This window comes from Bos mutus, chromosome 26 (genome assembly GCF_027580195.1).
Source record: "Bos mutus isolate GX-2022 chromosome 26, NWIPB_WYAK_1.1, whole genome shotgun sequence".
NCBI classification, from domain to species: domain Eukaryota; kingdom Metazoa; phylum Chordata; class Mammalia; order Artiodactyla; family Bovidae; genus Bos; species Bos mutus.
Window position 1 is genome coordinate 31,367,876 of NC_091642.1, and position 22,425 is coordinate 31,390,300.

Consider the following 22,425-nt stretch of genomic DNA (forward strand, 5'->3'; position numbering starts at 1 on the left):
GAACATACTCATTTTATTACTCCATTTATTGACAGAGTTGACTTTCCCCCCACGTTTATCAATAAGTTATTTATATATAGCTTAATTCTTGCTCCAGTTGTCAATTAAGGGAATATATTTGTGGCAAGTGTGGGAGAAGGAATAAGAAATAACAAGAAACAAGTAGTACAACTGTATAATATTTTAGGATTTATAAAGCACTTTCTCCATACATCATTTTATTAATTTCTTATTTAAAGATATTAATTTTAGAGTCAGCAGCTGTGATTTGTTGTTGTTTAGTCACTAAGTTGTATTTGACTCTTTGCAACCCCATGGACTGCAGCATGCCAGGCTTCCCTGTCCTTCCCTGTCTCCCAGAGTTTGCTCAAATTCATATCCATTGAGCTGGTGACACTATCTAACCATCTCATCCTCTGCTATCCCCTTTTCCTTTTGCCTTCAAATGCAAAAGCATTTATGTTTGGGCTTTCCTGGTGGCTCAGATGGTAAAGAATCCACCTGCAATGCAGGAGACCTGGGTTCAATCTCTGGGTCAGGAAGATCCCCTGGAGAAGGGAATGGCTACCCATTCCACTATTCTTGCCTGGAGAATTCCATGGCCAGAGGAGCCTGGCATGCCTGTATAGCTATGACTTAGAACAGTTTTTTAAAAGTACCCAAGGTAACAAAGCTAGAATATGTAGAATCTGTAAATATAGGACTTAAACTCAGGTCTTCCAACTCCTGTTCCAGGGGTTTTCCCATGAAAAGTTGGGACAAGTTGACCAGTTGTTTGAGGGAATACAGTACTTTAGCCTTAGAGAGTGGTGGTTAACACAGACATATGCTTTGGAGTCAGTGTGCCCTGGGTTTCAATCCTTGCTGACACTTATTAACTGTGTTCAGTTCAGTCGCTCAGTAGCACACCAGGCTTCCCTGTCCATCACCAACTCCAGAACTTTGCTCAAACTCATGTCCATTGAGTCGGTGATGCCCTCCAACCATCTCATCCTCTGTCGTCCCCTTCTCCTCCTGCCTTCAATCTTTCCCAGCATCAGGGTCTTTTCTAATGAGTTAGTTCTTTGCAGCAGGTGGCCAAAGTATTGGAGCTTTAGCTTCAGCATCAGTCTTTCCAATGAATATTCAGGACTACTTTGCTTTAGGATTGACTGGTTTGATCTCCTTGCAGTCCAAGGGACTCTCAAGAATCTTTCCCAACATAACAGTTCAAAAGTGTCAGTTCTTCGGCACTCAGCTTTCTTTGTGGTCCAACTCTCACATCCATACATGACTACTGGAAAAACCATAGCTTCGACTAGATGGACCTTTGTCAACAAAGTAATGTCTCTGCTTTTTAATATGCTGTCTAGGTTTGTCATAGCTTTTCTTCCAAGGAGCAAGTGTCTTTTAATTTCATGGCTGCAGTCACCACCTGCAGTGATTTTGGAGCCCAAGAAAATAAAGTCTGTCACTGTTTTCATTGTTTCCCCATCTATTTGCCATGAAGTGATGGGAACACTTATTAGCTGTGCATTTGTTGCTTAACAAGTCTGAGTCTCCATTTTCTTATATGTAAACTAGGTGTAATAATGAATTGTATCTACCTCTCAGAGTTATTCAAGATCAGTGAGATTTTCCTGAGCACCATGCCTGGACCATAAGATATCAATAAATAGTAGTCATCATGGACAAATACCCAGGCAGCAATGACACAGTGGACTGGCTGCTGTAGCTTCATGCTTCCTGTCCCATTATGGTGGAATGAATTTTTTTTTTTCTTTTTTTTCCTAGCTATTAGACATTAAGGAATAGTTCTCTCAGAAGGGAGGAATAGTTCTCTCAGAAGGGGAAAGCAGGCATTGAAATTACAATGATTTTCTGTGTTTAATAGAAGGAAAGGGAGTCAATAAGTTTGTGACAAGCTAAAAATGAGGAAAAAGCATAGGAGACTGGAAAGAAATTATTATAGTCACAACGACCATCATTAAAAAGTATCCTGACTGTATGTTACAAAGTAGAATTTGGCCATAAACACAAGATAAATCGTTAGTTCCAGTCACCAGTCATAGTACCCATATTGGTCACTGGCATATTTCCATTGCTCTGAGATGAAATGATAAAATATTATAGTGATTTTTCATGAAGCTAAATTTATTCAGTTTACACACTTGCTGTTTATTTTGACATATCATTTCAGCTCTTTTTTGGCAGTTAATGTCCTTTTCTTTTGGGAAAAAATAGTAATAAGTAGTTGATACATTTAAGGTTCTTACTAGACAAAATAAAAATTTGGCAAATATGTTGGTTCTTCCACACTAATACTTATTTTGAAATCCTATTGTTTAGAAATCACTGGACCAGTTAATCTTCAAGATTTCTTACAAATATGGAAACTTAGACTCCCAGAAAGCAAAATAATTTATCTATAAGGACCAAGGACCATTCAGTAACACCAGGCAGAGCATTTCCAAGGAGAGATTTCAATGCATCTAGTTCCCAGTAATTCATATTTTATACAGTCCCAATTCTTATCCCCTTGGAAATTACAATCTAAGGCAGAAGAGAGATAGATTGTTATCACCTGGCACACAAAAGATAGGATAGAAACATCAATATACGCATTAACAATGAGCTACTTACAGAATATAATTAGGGTTAGATGAGAGGTAAGATAAAAACTGTGATATGGGGAGGGAGGTCCTATTTGGAAAGAGTAGCCCTGTGGAGAGTTATATCCAAACTAGACCAAAGGACTAAGCAAGTCATCTCAGAGTTAATCAGGACTATCTAGGACTCCTTAAATGTTATTGAATCACTTTATTTGCCTAGATGTCCTCAGGCTGGACATGGCTAGAGTTTCAGTGGCCAGGCTAGAGAGATGGTTTTCCTCAGGAAGTAAGAAAAAAAACACTGTTTTGTTGGGTTTGATTTTTATACTACATAGAGGTTCTGGTGAAGACACTGAATACGGGTTAAAGTAATTAACTAGGCCACCGAGAAATTACTGAATGGTTGGGTTACTAACAAAAAATATGGATAAAATTTATAATTAAGCAGATTCTCATTATAACCAAGTTCATTCTTAGTCACAGGAATAGCTATTTTTGAAAGGTATATTAATTATAGACATCTAGTGGGTGAGTCGGAGAAGGCAATGGCACTCCACTCCAGTACTCTTGCCTGGAAAATCCCATGGATGGAGAAGCCTGGTGGGCTGCAGTCCATGGGGTCGCTAAGAGTCGGACACCACTGAGCGACTTCACTTTCACTTTTCACTTTCCTGCATTGGAGAAGGAAATGGCAACCCACTCCAGTGTTCTTGCCTGGAGAATCCCAGGGTCGGCGGAGCCTTGTGGGCTGCCGTCTATGGGGTCGCACAGAGTCGGACACGACTGAAGCGTCTTAGCAGCAGCAGTGGGTGAGTGATTTCTTTATTTCATTCAGGTGGTCTTCCTCTGGTCCCGATTAATGTGGCTTCTGAAAGTACATTCACTTGTAATCCAGAAGGTGTTTAAGCCCTTGGAAAATCTGACTCCTTGTTAAAAATATATAATTAGTTTTAATTCTGAGTATAAGCAATGAACTAATGGCTTCTGAATTTGGAAGATAAGTATTTCCTAAAGGAGATGACCAGAAAAATGCTAATAACTGAGAAAACAAATTACTGAAAAGAAACCTAAAAGTTTACTGTCACAAATAAAACTATGCATTTATTTTCACATTCTTCTTGAGAGCAGTCTATGATTTTAGTGTGCTGAGCATGATTTGATTTACCATTAATTTAGCTCACAGGCATTTATTGAATACCTACTAAGTGCCTGGTTCTGGTGATACAAAGATAAGTAAAAACCTTTGTTCATCAGGCTGTTCCCATCTCTAGGAGTTGCTCAGTGCACATTTAAAAATTACAATAATTTCTATTGAAACGCACACTATACTACACACCCTTACATAGAAGCACACACATATTTTCAAGGATCTAGACGTGTTAGACATTTTTAGGAACTGTGGGAAGCAGGTCTTAGGGCCAGAGATCACCTCTAATCCTTCAGTATATTAACATCTTGGTTTTAAATATCATCTTTAAATAATATGCTTTGGTTCCCCCCGCCCCTCCACTTTGGTCTCACTTTATGCAGACTTCCTAAAAGGTCTTCATGGCACTTCCCAGTCTAACCCACCTAAGCTCTATTTCCTGGTTGATTAGTTTGGTAGAAGTTCTTCAAGGAACTTCAGTTGAGGGGAAGGAGGGAGAGGTAGGTTGCCATTTTGCTGTTTTTTGGTGGCTGTGATGCTGCCCTTGGCTCACGAGCCCTTGGGGAAAACCTTGCCTCTGCATTTTAAGAGTTTTGCATGTTTGATACCAGTAGGCCCTGGGAGGCTCATGCATTCCCCACACCACATAAAGTAGTTCTCTTCATCTGCCAAGTAGAAGCCCCATTTTATTCCAGAAAGAAGCTGAAAGGTGGAACCTGACAGTATGACTGCAGCAAACTAGGTCTGGCCTCTCTCTCTGACTTTAACTGGGGACCTAGGGCTCAATCCTAGCACCCTGGGAGGTGCTGTGGGTTGGGGATCCATGAACCAGGGCGGGTGGTGCACCCTGCAGCTCTTGGCTGTTCTGGAGCATCCAGGAACTAAGTGTGGGAAGATTCTGGCTTTGGCTCCCGACTAAGTTTGGAAACCTAATTGTGTTACTGTTCTGTTCTGGCACCAGAAAGGTGTAATTCCCGGTGGGAGGGATGAGCCCAAGGTTGATATAGAGGTGGGGCTAAGGGGGTGGCTCTGCTGCTGCAGTGGAGTAGTCAACCAGTGGCTCAGATGGGCGCAACGCCTCCCAGACTAGGCAAGCATAGACAGGGTTGCTTTGACTTGGCCTAAGTCAGTATATAGTGAATCCCCCAAGACATTTTGGCCTCAGCTGCAGGCAGATGGGAACCATGGGCAGCCTTTTACCCACACGGGCAGATAAACCTTTTGATCTGGTCACTCTGTGTGTTCCTTCTGGCCAGTCTTTGCCCTATGGAGGTCAGAGGCGGCTTCTGTGTGTCTGCCCAGCGCCTCGAAGAGGTCCATACTTGGATCCATGGAATCTCCCTTTGCTCTCTGTGCTTTGGCAGGAATCACAGTCGCCACTGCAGGACCCCTCTGCAACTTAAGCAGCCTTGCTCTCGCTGCTTTACCCCAAAGAGAAGGGCCTGGAGGAGTCGAAATGCCAGACGCTGTCAGGGCAAACAGGCGAGCGACTGGTGCAGCCTCGACTCCATGGCGCAGGGGCTTTCGCGTCGGGGTCGCAGCTAGAATCGCCCTCCCCAGAGCCTTACTGGGAGGGAAGTAAAAACAAGACGTCCCGCCCGTACCCCAAATGTTACAACGGTATAGTTTCGATCCCTCCCTCCGCTTCCCGAGCCTAGAGGGTTAAATCAGGAGGGTACAACACCACCCCTTCCTCTTACTTCCCGCCTCCCCCCCTCCACCCCCTTACCTTTAAAAAGTTAAAAAATGTCTGCAGTCGAAATCTCTTAAAGGGGCGGTGCTGGTGAACGAGTACTCTTGGCACGAGTCTCTGAGAAGGCTGGCTAGGGGCGTGAGTTCGCTCCACCAGCACCAAAACACTGAAGGGAAAAAAAAAAAAGAAAAAAGAAAAAAGGGAGAGAGAGCTCAAGAGAGGGGGGGAAAGGAAGGGAAAAAAAAAGGGGGGGGGGAGGCAGACAGACACACACTTTAGATAAGGACAATTAGTCACCAGCGAGACCCTGTAGGAAGAGAGGTTTAAATCAGAGGGATTTAATGAGGGTGCTCTGTGCCTTCCCTGAAGCCATGCCCTCCAGCAACTCCCGCCCCCCCGCGTGCCTAGCCCCGGTGGCTCTCTTCTTGGCTCTGTTGCTCCATCGCTCCCTTTCCTCCCAAGCTGGAGACAGGAGACCCTTGCCTGTAGACAGAGCTCCAGGTATGAAGGAAAAGACCCTGATTCTACTTGATGTGAGCACCAAGAACCCAGTCAGGACAGTCAATGAGAACTTCCTCTCTCTGCAGCTGGATCCGTCCATCATTCATGATGGCTGGCTCGATTTCTTAAGGTAAGGCAGGGGCTTCGATGGATCATTTTTTTTTTTTTTAAGTAGCAACCCCCACCCCTTCCTATCCCCCCATTCCAAAGGGGGAAGAAGAAGAAGAAGAAGAAAATACACCAGGCGGATCTCTCAAAGAGAAGAAAGGTTTTCTTCCTCCAGGAATATTTGCTGTTAGGCTGTAACTGGTGATTGAGAAAAGCAATGTTTTCTATTAAGATGCACATGTTTGCAATGCAGAAGGCATTTCAGAAACTTATCAGTTATGACTGAAAAAATGTTGTGCTTACATATATCCACAATTAGCCTCCCGGACTCCTTCTGAAGAGAAACAAGAGATTCAGGGCAGTTACAAAAGCGAAGAAAAGGTCTCGAGCAACAAAGACCCGAGAGGAATGGGTGTGTGTGAGAGAGTGCGTGTCTGCGTGTGTCTGTGAATGTTTAAGCGGGATTCGCACGAAAGTGGAATTTTCCACGGAAAGATCGTTTCGTCAGTTCTCTCCCACTTCCAGACAGAAAATCAATCTAGGCAGAGGCTTGAGCGGTAGGCAAATTGGTTCGGATGTTTTAATTTTATATCCTCTGCTATCCTCTCCAAATTTAAGGACTTTGAAAGATACTTTTAATAGACCGAATGGTCCCCCAGTCCCTCCTCCTTAAATCTGCGGTAACTGCATAGCTTAGTTTTTCTTGAAAGAAAGAAAGAACCCTCGCTGCGGTCATAGCGTAAAAAAGGAGAGCGGAAAGGGTCCTAGAAATACTCTAGGGATGTTTCGGAGGTCTGAGTCTCGCACCGGTGGATTAGGAAGCCAGGAGATTTATAATCGTGGATTCTACATTACTTTAGGGCTTGGACTCTTAATTGGGGCGCACCCTCTCCCCGGTTATTACTGTTCAGCAGTTAGGCAACCACGATCCCTTCACAACAGGGAGAGGGTTGCATTGTAAAAATAAATAAATTGTCTACAATGTCGAATACAAATGTTGAGTTTTAAAAAATCCCCTCCAAATTGGAGCTCAGCTGTGGGCTCCCTCGAAGAGCTCCGAGCGCTCTCAGTCTCACTTCTCTGCCCTGAGGCCGCGTCCGCCGTGCGTCTTTCGTGAGTATCTTTCACTCTCCGCGAAATTCGAGTTTGCTTCTAGTGTGCGCCCGCCCCTCAGTTCTCCGGGTCTCTCCTGCCCTCTGCCCGGCGGGAGGACGCTGCAGGTAGCGGGAAGCGCAGTTTGGGGCGTTTCTTCCACGTGGAGCGAGCGTTGCGGGAAGGCTGAGTGCTTGCTGTTGCGGCTGCCGAGGCCGTTTCGGTTCCTGCCCGCGCCTCTGCTGGGAGGGCGGGAACAACTCTGCGCGGCCCGGATTCCTCTTCGGCAGCTCTTCATGCAGCAGCGCGCGTCTTTGAGCTCTCCCGGAGAGTTGGGTGGGGTGGGGGGCCGGCGACGGGGGGGCGACTACACTCCCTACTTGCATCGCGGTTCTCCAGCTGCGCGGACTCCTTTGGAGTTCTTTTGCTTCTTATCTTAAAAACAACAACAAAACCTTTACTGTTCTCGCTAAATGCTTGCCTCAGAAAAGACTGTGGAAGGCGGCTTTTCGGGAAAGAAGCCGTGGCGGGGCGTATTTGCATTGGCTGTGCAGGCTTCCGGCTGGATGGTTGTTGGAAACGCCGGTTCCGCGGGGCCGGACTCGCGCGACGGTCTCCTCTGCCAGCCGTGGGCCCACACGACGCCCGATTGCGCCCGCTTGGTAACGCAGTCCTGGAGTCCACGGCCAGGGTATCCTACTCCCTACTGGGACTTCTCTGGGCGGCCACAGCTTTTGTCCGAAACTCTGAAACCGGAGTCTCCGTTGTTCCCCCACCCCCCCTTTCCTATCCACCGTCTTCAAGATGCTCTTTAGTACCATTTGGATTTGCATTTTCAGAACCTGAACCAGAAAAGCGTTAAAAATAACTTAGAAATCCGAAACTCAATAGCAGATGCCCTTAGCATTAAGCGTATCCGCATTGCTCTTCTCTGCGCCTTCCCTAATTAGCTTTTGGCTTTTAAAAAACGTATTTATGGAAATCCTGAACCTAAATAGCTGTAAATGCCATTGTTCTGATGCTCTTCAGAGTCTGCTGCGACGCGCACGTTCCACATTTCGGCAAACTTCACTTTCCTCAGAGCTTCCAAATGATCCCAAGTGGGAATGGAAAAAGATGGAGCCCAACTGGGGGGGGGGGTGTGGAGAGAAGGTCGTTACCTTACCTGAGATCTGGCTGAGTTATTTCAGGGACCGAAGAGACCTTGCTTTTACTGTGCAAGGGTGTAGGGAGTGTTCTCAGAAAGACAAGGATTTGGGAGATGCATGCAGTTGTTATAAGGTAGTGGAAAAGGAAAATCAACTGGCGTTGAGAAAAAGAAAAAAGAATCAAACTTGATGTCAGGTGCCTGGTCTGAGAGAAGGCGGGTTTCACCTTCTGCATAGAGGTTGCGGTTGCCCCTGGGGCAGATTCCCTCTTTCAGCCGAGAAGTTTGGCAAACGTCGGAGCCCGAGGTCCCTGCGCTGCGCGACTCCTTTCGGAGCGCTTTCCCGGCAGGGGCAGAAGCCCAGCAACTGCGCCTTAGTCCAGTATTCTCAGCAGAAGCGTACCCCCACCTATGCACACACTGTTAACAAACAGTCTAACTCTTTGTAAATACTGCCTTACGTGAGCACCGTCGGGGTGCCTGAAGGAGAGGGCCGCGACCAGCTGGGCGCAGGAGGCGAAGTGCCGGGTCCCTCGGCCCAAAGCTAGGCGGGCTAGGGTGCCAGGCGAAACTCCACAGAGAGTAGAAAGAGGGATTTGCTGGTGCCCTGCGGCCTCTCGCTTGTCCCCCGTATCCTTTCCTTTCTCCTTCTCTACCCCTGCAGCTCCAAGCGTCTGGTGACCCTGGCCCGGGGACTTTCGCCCGCCTTTCTGCGCTTCGGGGGCAAAAGGACCGACTTCCTGCAGTTCCAGAACCTGAGGAACCCGGCAAAAAGCCGTGGGGGTCCCGGCCCGGATTACTATCTCAAAAACTATGAGGATGGTGAGAAACTTGGTTCCCACTTTTGTTGGGTGGGTAAAGTTTGGGGAGTGCAGGGGAGCAATCTGTGTGTGTGTGTGTGTGTGTGTGTGTGTGTGAGGGGGCGTGCAGATTTGGAGGAGGACCAGGTTGGAGCTCACTTGAAAAACTGGTAGCTGTAGGCGAGGGGACACAGGAGTGTGGGAGTTCTGAAGTGATTAGGTAAAGGGGGCTCCTCAGGTTCTCCTTGTCCAGGCTCCTGGCTTTTCTTGGGCGGATGAGTCTCAGACAGAGGCCCAGAACTAGTAGCCAAAACTTCTGGCTGACTAGTCCTGTGGGGAGAAAGTTCAAGGAATTTCTTGAGAAAATTCTTTCAGGTTCGTAGGCTGTTAAAGGGTCAGGGTCACATTTCCTTCTTGAAATTATAGGAAAAGTTGCCTTTTGTTTTTCTTATTCCTTGCTTTCCTGAGATGAGGCTACCGGTCTTCAGCCGTTTTTGAAATCCACTAAAATTTTCTGGAACAATCCCTTTTAGATTGGTCCCTTGTTGGAAAGGTTTGAAAATCTTTGCAGTGAGTTCTCCTTTAGACTGCCTAATCTCAGAATCACACTTTCCCACCCCCTAAATTTCAAAATGGGGTTATAACTGCCAGCTTTTCCTGCCAGGATCAGAGTTGAGTGCTGGAAGGGCTTTGAAAACTCTGAATCCCATTCTAATATGAGAGGCCAATTTTTTTTTTTTTTTAAATATACGAACAGTCTCTTTTTTACTAGGGAAAAGTGAAAATAATATTTTTAAAAATTGTTTAGAGGGTTTGGTTTTAATATCAATGAATTTTCTTTGTGGGTAAAATAGGCAAGATGGCAATTGTTGGGTCTTCAGCCACTAAGGTAGAAGATTAGATTCTACCTTAGATTGCATAGAAGAAGCATTAGTGTCCATTCCTGGAGGACTATCTCTGCCCTGCTGTCCCTTTTCATATGTGAGCTACAGTTTTATTTTTAAAGGGCTCAGGGACATGTTCTCAGAGCTCCCTGGATTTTGTTACATCTTGTCCTTATAAATCAGCAAAACGAGGAAAAGCCTGTTGTATTTTCTGGGGCTTTCACTGAACAGGAATTCTGGAGAGTTGGGATCTATTTCAAGGTTGGCTGAGAAACTTTTTTTTTTTTTTAAGTGTCAGATGAGAAAGAGGGCAAGGCTGAGGCTTCTTGAGTTTGAATCCTGAATCAGACTTACTCTTTTACAACATTTGCCAAGTGTGTAGGTGTTTAAGACTACATCTTTTCAAAGGTAAATGTCATTACTATGAAAATGTGGATTGCAGGTAGACTTTGCTGTCACTCAACATAAAAGGCTGAAAGCTAAAAGATAATCCCGAGCAGCAGCTCTGATGGTAATTTGACCCAGTGCTTTTTAGCTCCCAGGGTCACTGTCAGCTTTGTGTTCAGGTACAAGAAGGGAGGATATTAATGGTTTTCCTGATGAAACTGCTCTTCTTTGAGTCCATTTGAACTACTTCGTCTTTAGTTTGTGAAAAAACTTGTAAGAGTCCCAGGAACCACTGTGGGAGGTAGTGGGGGGGCATTATAAGTTTAGGAATTAGCCTTTTTCTCCAAAATTTGTACCTAGGGTTATATTACATATTCACTGAGAATGGGAGATCTGCTTAAAATGAAGGTTACAATTTGTTTCCGTTTGTGAAAGGAGAAAGTGGGCATCACGGGGAGAAAGGAAATTGGTAGAAGGCCGTGCTCCATAAAACTTCATAGAATTAGGAAAAAATCAGAAATAGAAAAGATCTAAGAGGTCATCTTCATTCCTCCCACCACTTCAGGGGCCAGTACAGTATCATTCCATATGGAATCCTTTTCTTGTCTTGTCCAACATGGTATTAAATATCTCTAGGAATGTAGTTTTCACCACTTCTGTGGGAGAAAGTTCTTTTGTCCCATAGGTTTTTGTTGGTAAATTTCTCCTGAATTTTCCCTTTATATTCTCCAAATATGTGAGTATTCCTTTTTGCACTGTTTTAGACATTTATCTTCAAAATAATTTCTTTGTTGTGAGTGTCAGCTTCAAAAAACAGGTTTCCTCTTAGCTGTTTTTTTATCTAGACTACCTGGATTTAATTCTTTTAAAACTTTCTTTAAAGTCAGTCCTTCCAGACACTAATCTGTTTTATTGCTCCTAGCTGAACTCCTTTTGATTTATGTCTCCCTGGTAATAAGATGCTCTGAACTATATCAGTATTTGAGGCCTTTGCACAGCTAAAGAGAGTAGGAATGCCCTGTTTCTGTCCTTTGATGCTCACATATCCTTAAATCACCCATATTGTCTTGTTACATGTTGTGTTGCAGAATTAAAGGCAAAAATGGTTTTGGTATAGGCTCAGCAATTTTGTAAATATTATACTTCAGTCATCACTTTTCATCTAGTGATAACTATCATCATAATGAGCCTCATAAAATAATTAGGTTTTCTCAGTAAATGGCTGTGTAATAGGGTCATTTGGGCATAAGTACCTAATTTTTTTAAAAAAGAGATGTATTGGCTTAAACATAGTATAGAATAATGACATACATTTTGAATAATTAGATATAGCTACTGGCACATGATGAAACTGAGTGACATAGGGAGGAGAATATGGAATTTGGATTCAGAAAACCTGTATTTCAGGCCTGACTCTATCACTTATGAATATGTGGCCCTGGGCTTGCTGCTTCTGTATAATATATGGATGATGATAATACCTGCTGTGCATTGCTTCTGTGAGGGTTCTGAGAGGTAATGTGTATAAAATATTTTGTCAACTGCAAAGGCTAAATATGAAGGCTAAATATTCCTACTTTTATTAAAGGCAGCTTCAGAAAATTTATAATATATATATTTAATATTTTAAAGTGGAACTAAGAAGTAAATAAAATACAGTAGACCAAAGAAGAAAGACCATAGAAGAAAGGAGATAGAATTAGGGAATTGTTTGAGAGGGTTAAGAAAATGTAGGGAGAATTCTCTTTAAGAAGTAGAGGTGGAGAACATAAGAGTGATTATTTTTTTGTGTGTGGTAATGAGAGAAGAGACTAATACTTGGTTTTGTTATATACTAACATTTAAAGGAACTGATACCCAGCTTGGGTAATGTACACTTTTCTGGTTAATGCATTCATATTGCTACCTTGAAGTGACTTTTTGTTTTTGTTGTTTTTCTCTGAACTAACTGAGCAATTAGCAAGTCATGTGGCTTGTATTTTCTGAATACTTTTAAAGCATTTTAAGGCAGCTGCATTTCCTCTTTCTAAAGTCACTGTTTATATATCACTTTGGGAACTTCTCTAGTTAGTCCTTTAATACAGTTACCTATTCCACTTTAGCTTAGGCAACTTGAATTTCATACAAACATGATGGAAGAAATGAAAATAGGAAATAGGATTATTCTTCATACTTTGGGGTCTTACCCTGTGCCTAACTTCCTTTCGGTTCTATGTGATGTTACGCTATTCTTGCTCCTAACAAAGAAATCATAGGTTAATCTTTTGTTCTTAAATTTATTTTGCTACAGTCTGCTCCTCTTTGTTATATATTCAGTGTGCTTTATTTGTATGCCTGTCTCTTTACTGCCATAATCATATCTTTAATCAAGGTATATACCATTTATTGTGCACATCAAAAGCCAGTTTAATATTTTTAAAATATCATGTTCATCATGTCACTCTTTTGCTGGAAATCTTTTGATTATTTTTGGATTGCTTACAGGAAATGTTCAAACTCCTCAACTTGCCATTCAAAACCTTTTTAAAATCTCAGCTTATCTTTTGTACTCTTATGTTTTCATATACCTTTTATTGCAGCTTTGCTTGATTTTCACTGTTTCCTTAAAACACCTTTATCTCAACCCCTTGTGTTCAGCCATTCTGTCTGTGCTTTAAATGCCTTTTTCTTGGCTTTGTTAAAATCTTACAACCCACTTTACCCAATTTTGCAAGTGCCCCTTATTTCCACAAGCCTTTCCTGAACAGGTCATTTCATAGTTATCTTTTCTTTCTTTGGACGGTTGCAGCTTTCTTTCTTTTGGCCCCTTCTGTCTTTTACTTTTTAATAGAATGTAAATTATTAATAGGAAGGGACCATATATAATTGTTGCATATCCCAAAATGTCTAGCATTCTAACACAGAGTAGAACTTCAGCAAATATTTCTAGATGCCTACTAGGTTAAAAGCATGTTAAAGGCACTGGAAAAATGGAGGTTGCCAATGAAGAAATGTGTAAACACATACATAAAAATTCTATTCATTTTTTACCTTCAATGCATTTTCCCATGAAGTCCATTCTTAATATTTATTTAATGACATACTTCATTATTTTAACTGTGTTCTCTTTATCTTTGGTAGTCTAAGTGCCTTGGTTTAATACTGTGTGTTAAATCAACTTTACCACCTGATTTAAAGCCTTGCACTGGAGTCACACTTTTTTTTTTTTTTATCATATCTGTTTCTTCTTTGCCTTTACTTTAGTTTTGCTTGGTTGACCTTTTGTAGTTTCTACATCTAATTTTCCAACTCACAGTTTAATAGTACCTTTTCACAAATTTAAATGTTGTTTTCAATTTTCGTTTCCTGAGAGCTTCTGAAATCCTAAATAATGAATGTGGAGTACACTTTGTAAACTCTAAGGCACTATACAACTAATATTATTGTTCTCCTTTCTCCAGGAAGTTTTCCTAGTTTTAGTAGAGGTGAGGTAGTTAATTCTTTGTCTTTCTATTCTCAGTCCATCCATCAGGACATATGACATATGAACAGCACAACTGCCAAAATACATATTTGCCTTGAACATACACACTTTGCACTGTCTCACTTTATTTTACATAAGTGTTTCTTGAAATTCAACTATGTTTAACAAGTCTTTATTGATTACCTGATCTGTGTTTAGTTTGATGCTGGACAAAATGGCAGATTATCAAACAAATAAAAGATACAGTACCATATCAACATTAGAGCACAACTGTAATTATTGCTGTAGGCAAGATCCACTAATCAGTATTAAAATAAGTAGGTGTAGTTTAAAGCAAAATGGGATATTTGCATAGCATCAAACATTTCTCTCATAGTGTTAATTAATTATTGTGGTGGTTTTAGCATATGGCCACCAATTCTTTGATACATTTAGGATGTGGAGCTTCTGTTCTCTGCTTGAGTGTGGGCTGGATTTAACAACTTGTTTCTAAAGAAGAGAGTCTGTAAGGGGGAAAATAGTAACTTTACAGTGGAGAAGCTGTCTGATATCATTTCAACAAAGTGATCAAGGTTAACATCAGCAGATGAGTCATGTTGATATCATGTATTCCCTGATATCATGTGATGAGAGGACACTTTACCTTTGTGATATTCTCTCTTCAAATCCATAACTCTCTGTAAATATGAGAAAACACTAGTCAAATTGAAGGATACCCTACAAAATACTTGACCTTTCCCCTTCAAAAGACATTGTCCAGCTATCAATGATCTAATAGCTTGTTAGTGAGATAACATTTGACAGGGAAAATAGAGATGAGTACTGGCTGGACTTACATGGGAGTTAGGTTGGGCCTTGTGAAATATAGAGATGAGGAGAGAAGACATTATATTCAAAGGAAAGAGCATGAGGCAAAGCCGAATTATGTGTTTGGGCAATATTACCCTATTTACCACCCTGCCTAAATAGAAGGTACATGTTAGAAATTATCTTAGTTCATATTGCTAGAAGCATAACATTTCTTTTTATAGAAGCCTATTTGCATACTTTTGTTAATTCAGAAATGTGTATAATTTATGAAAGGCACATACTAGAAAATATTCTAAGAATATTTTCTTAGAATGAATATTCTAAATGAATAGAATGAATATTCTAAAAATATTCTTTTTCTCAAATGTCTAGTTTGGATTTAAAGAAGTTCTAGTGTAATGTATTTTTGTTAGCTTCAAAATATGTAATTACAAAAGAAGAAAGTACATGTGGAAGAGTAAAGTTTGGTTGGGTAAATCCAGATCAGATGATGGGAATGTTGAATTTTAAACATAGTAAAATGGAATTGGCCCTATAGGAAAATAGAGGCTATTATAAATATTTTTACTCTATTGGAGAAGGGAAGGACATGTTTTCAACATGGGCAGTGACCCTTGCCCTTCCCCATTTTTTTCTAAATCATTGCACACATTCATATATTTTAGCTAAAGTGTGTTACAACTGCACTTGATGAGGTTTGAGTTATGAAGCATGTTTGAAGCACAGATAATTTAAAACTAAATTATTAATTTGGTTCTTATAGGGTATATAAAGTAAAGGTTTTAGGATTTACATGATAATTTTTATTACTCTTCTTCTATAGAGTAAAAACAGGCTACTATTTCATGTTTATTCACTCATGAATATACTCATTGAACAGGAAGCTAGTTCCAGGCTCGTTTGGTGCTGAGGCTGAGAAGATGAATGAGGCCCAGGTACAGTTGTCAAATTATATACTCCTGACCTCTTATCACTTCAGAGCATCAGCCAAAAATAGTTTCTAAAGATTTTTTAGGCCAAGAAAAGCCTCCATTCCAAGGTCAGCATTTAGCATTTCATGATTTGTCTGCCAGCAACTTTAGAAGGATTTGACACAATTTAATATTGTATTAAAGGGTGTCAGAAATTACCTGAAGTTTTATGTGTATTTTATTCTGCCTTTTGGAAACAAAGTGGATGTGTTTTCTGTAATTTTTGAAATTTGGTACCCAGGTCCGGAGTGCTAGTTGCAGCTCACTATATATACCCCTGTGAATTTAATGTGGTATCTCACAAAGATAGTTATCATGCCATTTGGTCACAGTTTAGTAATTGTGGATCTATCTAGTGCTGGAAGTGGTAGAGAAGAGATATGAAAACTCTCGTCTACTGCTCGTAGAGTTGACTTAATTTCAGTGAATCAGAAAATAGATGTTTCAATCACAACCACATTTTGCATAATTTATCACCTGATAATTGGGTACAAAGGTAATCCACAAATTGTTGTGTGTTCCTGTTGTGTTGCTGTTGCCAATACCAGATACCACTATTTCTCTTGCCATATTTATTTACATCCTATCTTCTCTTCTCCCAAGGCCTCCTGGTGGCATGGGTACCTCATGGAAGAAAAGAAATTTCTTTCAAAATTCCGTGGGCCTCTTCAGCCTGCCAGTCACATGGTCTGGGTTTGTAGAGGCAGGAAGGAGCCTCTTCTGAGAATCCTTCATCAAAGTGGATTAGATGTTAAGACTCTTAACGTCTGTGCTTCTTAGTACCTTAATCAAATTTTCAGCTGTCTCAGTCTGTGAGTAATGGATTGGAACTCTGAATAGTGTGTGTGTATATATGAGACAGAAAGAGATAAAAATAGACAGAGAGTATGAATACATGAGCATGAAAGAATTTTGTGTGTTTTGTTTTTTTTGCACTTGTCCACAGATAGTGATGTAGACAAGTAAATACACATTGGTGGACTAGTAGCTAGTACTGTGGAGGTTCCCTGGTGGCTCAGACAGTAGAGAATCTGTCTGCAATGAGGGAGACCTGGGTTGGGAAGATCCCCTAGAGAAGGAAATGGCAACCCACTCCAGTATCTTGCCTGGAGATTCCATGGACAGAGGAGGCTGGCAGGCTGTAGTCCACGGGGTCACAAAAAGCTGGACACAACTGGGTGGCTAACACAGCTAGTGCTGTAGAAGGTATAGATATCTTGTTGGACTCCTTTGTCTTTTGGTTTCATAATCAGTTTTGTTCACTTTAGTACAGTGGAAGACTATAATTTTGCTTAATTCAATACATGTTTTTTGATTATAAATCATATCCCAAGCTTAGTGCTAGATACTGTGGCTACGCAAGAGGAATAGAATATGAACCATACTCTTAAAGTGGTCTTACATATTCAATAGAATTTTTCAATGGTCTTGAGTATCATGTTTCTTTTTTAATCAGACTAATCTTTGTCAAGTCTTTCCATTTTGCTCATCCTATACCCTCTACCTGAACACTGATTTTCTGTCCTGAATTAAAATTTTTACTTGTCCTTCAAAGCTCTGCCCAAATTCCCTTTTTCATTGAGGTTTCTGGTGGGCCAGTCCTTATTAATCCTCCCTCATTCTCTAAATTTTTCTGAAATTCTTCTCTGAATTATTGATCTAATTTAGTCCAAGTGCCCCAGAATTTATGTTTGATTGACTTAAGCAGACATCATTTTTGTCTCTAGGAATTTAAAATTAAAACACTGTGGTTGATATACACATAAAAATCCATATAGAGATAACTATCATCACATTGCATGGAACAGACACATGAAGTAAAACGAAATATTTATATTATTTACAAACCTTGATGCATGTGTTTTGCTTTTTGTGTAGTGAAGAATGAAGAATGAAAACTATAAACTGTATATTTAGAAAAGATGGGGTACATATCTGTATCTGTATGTTTGAATTGAGGGATTTGGAAATTGAACCAGTACCTTATTTTTTACTAGCCCTGGAAAGGTAAAAACACCTTGAAAGATGGAAGATGAGATTGGAAAGCTGGGAAAAGTTGAATTGCTCAGATTTGGGTTATTATCTTAGAAATACTATGGAAGGATGGATATTCCCCTGCTGCTTAATAATAGTAATATTATCTAACATTGTTGGGTGCTTCTTATGTGTTAAGTACTATTTTAAGGAATTTACAGAGATTAATATTTAATCTTATCAGCCCTATGAAGAATGTAGTCTTTTTCCTACTTGATAAATGGGGAAACTGAGGCGCAGATTGGTTCAGTTCAGTTCAGTCGCTCAGTCATGTCTGACTCTTTGCGACCCTGTGAATTGCAGCACACCAGGCCTCCCTGTCCATCACCAACTCCCGGAGTCCACCCAAACTCATGTCCATCGAGTTGGCGATGTCATCCAGCCATCTCATCCTCTGTCGTCCCCTTCTCCTCCTGCCCCCAATCCCTCCCAGTATCAGAGTCTTTTTGAATGAGTCAACTCTTTGCATGAGGTGGCCAAAGTATTGGAGTTTCAGCTTTAGCATCAGTCCTTCCAAAGAACACCCAGGACTGATCTCCTTTAGATTGGTTAACTTGCCCAAAATCACCTAGGTGAAGAGTTGTAGAGTGGGGAGTCAGTGACATCATTTGTTAAACCTGAAGGCTTAAGCAGAGCCTGTGTTAATGAACTTGTTTTTCAACTAATTAAATGGGTCATTGTGTAAGTTGTTAACTTTCCTAAAGTCTTTGTTATCCATAAAATGAAGAAAATGGATCCTAGTGTCTGTTTGGGGCATCTAATTCTAATATTCTGTGAGTTAGAGATCTCCTCACACATACAAGGTGTGTAGGAAAAAATAGCAGTCAGCACAGGAAATGATATATTCAAAGGTTAAAGGATGTGGAACAAGCTGTAAGGGCTATAGGATTTCAGAGAAGGAGGTTAAATGAGAGCTGGAGTGGTCAGGACAGGTGCCTAGGGGGAGAGATCTTGATCTGGCCTTAAGGGTAACTAATAATAATAATGCTTAATAATAGCATTTTGTTTTGAGTTCTGTTTTACATATATTATCTCATTTAATTCTTAAATCAATCTGTTGACAAACGTGTGTGTGCTCAAATGTGTATGTATGAAGAAATAGGGACTCAGAAAAGACATGTCACATGCTGAAGGTCATAAGATGAGTAGTTAGTGCAACTAGGATTAGAACCCAGTCCTGTTTTCTCTACACCATGCTTAGATAAGAGAGATCCAGTCTTTGATTCATTCACTAATTCATTTATTTGTCCATTCATCTATCAGGTGCTCAGAAGCCCTATACCAAGTATCATGGAACATTAAAAAAGAAATGTGTATCCATAGACCCTCCCATGAGGGTATTCAAAGGTCTGGTGGGTTAGGACACAAAATATGTGTTAGGAAAAACAAAAGAATAATCACAGAGAGACACATGAGCAATTAAAAGAGATGGTTGTCACTTTTTATAATGTGTTTGCTTGTGTGCTGGGGTCTAGTTTAGTCTCCGGTTCTTTTTGAACTCTTCTTCATTGACAAACTTCTGGACAGGCTGCAGGATATCATTTTTTGTAGATTTTGCATCTGAATCTCAGAATCCCTTGAGATTGTAATCCAAACCCAGAGTGAGGTTAGAACTAGTTCAGAGAATGACACAGAGGGGACTTTGTAGAGCGCTGTGTGGATGCCAGTATCACTTGAGACTTCCAACAAAGAAATTAGAAGCCTTTAAGTTCAGGCATTCATTAGGAATCACAGTGTACCCAGTGAGAGGGATTCATTTACCACAGAGGAGGCCCACACTGAGTAAGCAGTTTAGTCGGTTCAGTTCAGCCACTCAGTCATGTCCGACTCTTTGCAACCCCATGAATCGCAGCACGCCAGGCCTCCCTGTCCATCACCAACTTCCGGAGTTCACTCAGACTCACGTCCTTCGAGTCGATGATGCCATCCAGCCATCTCATCCTCTGTTGTCCCCTTCTCCTCCTGCCCCCAATCCCTCCCAGCATCAGAGTCTTTTCCAATGAGTCAACTCTTCGCATGAGGTGGCCAAAGTACTGGAGTTTCAGCTTTAGCATCATTCCTTCCAAAGAAATCCCAGGACTAATCTCCTTTAGAATGGACTGGTTGGATCTCCTTGCAGTCCAAGGGACGAGCTGGAAATAGAATATGAGCTTTTGGTGATGGGCACTAAACCATGCGCATTTAACAAAATGTTTGCGATCACCATTGAGATAAAACTTTATGTGTCTTTCAGTACCCTAATGGGCTTCCCAGTTGGCGCTGGTGATAAAGAACCTGCCTGCCAATGCAGGAGATACAAGAGATGTGTGTTCAATTCCTAGGTTGGGAAGATCCCTTGGAGCAGGGCATAGCACTCCAGTATTTTTGCCTGGAGAATCCCATGGATAAGGGAGGCTTGGTCCATAAGGTCACAAAGAGGTGAACACAACTGAAGCTACTTAGCACGCATATGCACAGTGCCCTAATATGTATACTCTTCATCCGAATGTTTATTTCTTTGCTGCTGCTAAGTCGCTTCAGTCGTGTCCAACTCTGTGCGACCCCGTAGACGGCAGCCCACGAGGCTCTCCCGTCCCTGGGATTCTCCAGGCAAGAACACTGGAGTGGGTTGCCATTTCCTTCTCCAGTGCATGAAAGTGAAAAGTGAAAGTGAAGTCGCTCAGTCATGTCCGACTCTTAGCGACCCCATGGACGCAGCCTACAAGGGCTCCTCCATCCATGGGATTTGCCAGGCAGGAGTACTGGAGTGGGTTGCCATTGCCTTCTCCTATTTTCTTTGTAGTTGTTGGAGAAAAAACAGATTGTGGACTTACTGGCCATTATGAATCCTCTAGGAAGAGTAGACTCAGGTTAAATTCACTGTGTTGTAGATTCAAAAGAAACTGCAGTTCAGGTTTAGCCAAGTTATAACCCATAGGTGAAACTAAACATGTAACCTGAAACCATTAGAAAAATAAATGCTATTGTTTCATAGAACATTTGTAGAAGCAAATGAATGGTACCCCAGCCCAAAGGTCAGGATTTTCAACAACTTGCTGTAGAAAACTTACACTTATTAAATGTCACTAGGGGTTTTTGTGTAGTGGATGACTGAGGTCTTTTGTTTCTTCTATTTTCCTCGTGGCAATAAAGTTGAAATTTAGAAAGCTTTCAAAATGAAATTTCTCATAGAAGTTATAACCACAGGTTTTAAGATTTCATCACCTAAATGTGGAACAGAACGATTGACAATTTGCGGGGGAGGGAAAGAGAGATTTGAGGACACATGTGGTGTGCATCAAGAATCAGTGTAAATCAGGAAGGTGTGGTAAGGGGGATTTCCTGTGTTACAGACCTGCTGAAATAATGCTCCCCCACCTGCCATCAGTACATTCCAAATTAAGGTGCTGGCTTTTGCTGACACCTTGCAGGGATGGTGTGCCCCTTACCTGACACGTTGTAGTTTCCTTGAAGCTTCAATCAACAGTTGGCTGCTAGGAGAGGTCATCCTGGGGATAATGTGTTACTTTGATTGTGTCCTTTCTTTTGTACCTGATGAGTTTGGCTGGTACGTACCTGTGGGGCCAGACTAATATTTTGTTCTTTTTTTATCCTTGCCATAGGACAGTTCATTTCCACATTTCCAGTCTGATAATAATAACTGCCAATTATTGAGCACTTATACATCCCAAGTACTAGGCCAAAAACTCTTCAAAGGTGATCGGATTTTTTGTTCCTCACACCCCCTGTCCTGTTTGATAGAAGCTTAGAGAAGTTACTCAGTAGTTCTGAATTCTGGCTTCATTCCCCTAGTTAGGGGAGCTTTAAAAATTATTGGGTCAAAGGAGTTAGCAGCAGCAGCAGCAGGCTAATTAAATCAATTTCTGGTGGAGCCAAGGCTTTGTGATTTTTAAAAATCTTTTTAGAATCCAGGTGGTTCTAAAGTGTGCACTGGAGTAAGAATCCCTGGATGAAGTGATTTGCATAAGGTACTCCAGTGGGTCTGCTGTGGAGTTCAAGTCTAGACAGTCTGAATCTAGAGACCAGGTATAGTCAGCTCTACTTCAGTGTGCATGTAAATCACCTGGGTATCTAGTTAAAAATGAGATTCTGCTTTTTCAACAAATTCCCAGGTCTTGCTCATGCTGCTAATCTGGGTACCACATTTGGAGGAACTAGGCTTTGCTACTGGTTACTAGTACTAGTACCTATGGTAGCCAGAAGAGGTAAATGTTCTCTGAAAGGCAGCAGCAAGATGGAGAGCTGGGAGGGGCTTCTCAAACATTTTACTTTAGTAATGATGGCAGGGATCATAGGCTGATTATATAGACTTTTCAGAGTTTTCCGAGGGCTAAGGCAATGGCACCCCACTCCAGTACTCTTGCCTGGAAAATCCCATGGATGGAGGAGCCTGGTAGGCTGCAGTCCATGGGGTCGCTAAGAGTCGGACATGACTGAGCAACTTCACTTTCACTTTTTACTTTCCTGCATTGGAGAAGGAAATGGCAACCCACTCCAGTGTAATTGCCTGGACAATCCCAGGGACAGCAGAGCCTGGTGGGCTGCCGTCTATGGGGTCGCACAGAGTTGGACACGACTGAAGCGACTTAGCAGCAGCAGCAGCAGCAGCAGCAGCAGCAAACAACCTGTTTCAGGTTATTTTCCTGTTCCTGAGATCCTTGGAAGTTTAAGACTGGCAAAACTAGTTAAAACATCACTTGTTGAGGTGCTTTCATTTATTCAGTTCAGTTCAGTTCAGTTGCTCAGTTGTGTCTGACTCTTTGCGACCCCATGAATCACAGCACGCTAGGCCTCCCT

General features: G+C 41.6%; 1 protein-coding gene across 1 annotated transcript in view; it reads left to right on the forward strand.

Annotated features, from left to right (window-relative positions):
- Positions 1-5,640: 5,640 nt before the first annotated feature.
- The window catches only part of HPSE2 (heparanase 2 (inactive)), a 717,063-nt gene continuing 700,278 nt past the window's right edge, over positions 5,641-22,425 (forward strand). Inside the window, exons 1-2 of the mRNA XM_070363563.1 lie at positions 5,641-6,062; positions 8,944-9,101. Of these exons, the coding sequence (XP_070219664.1) occupies positions 5,773-6,062; positions 8,944-9,101 (448 nt within the window). The 5' untranslated portion in view covers positions 5,641-5,772. The remainder of the gene's footprint in view (positions 6,063-8,943; positions 9,102-22,425) is intronic.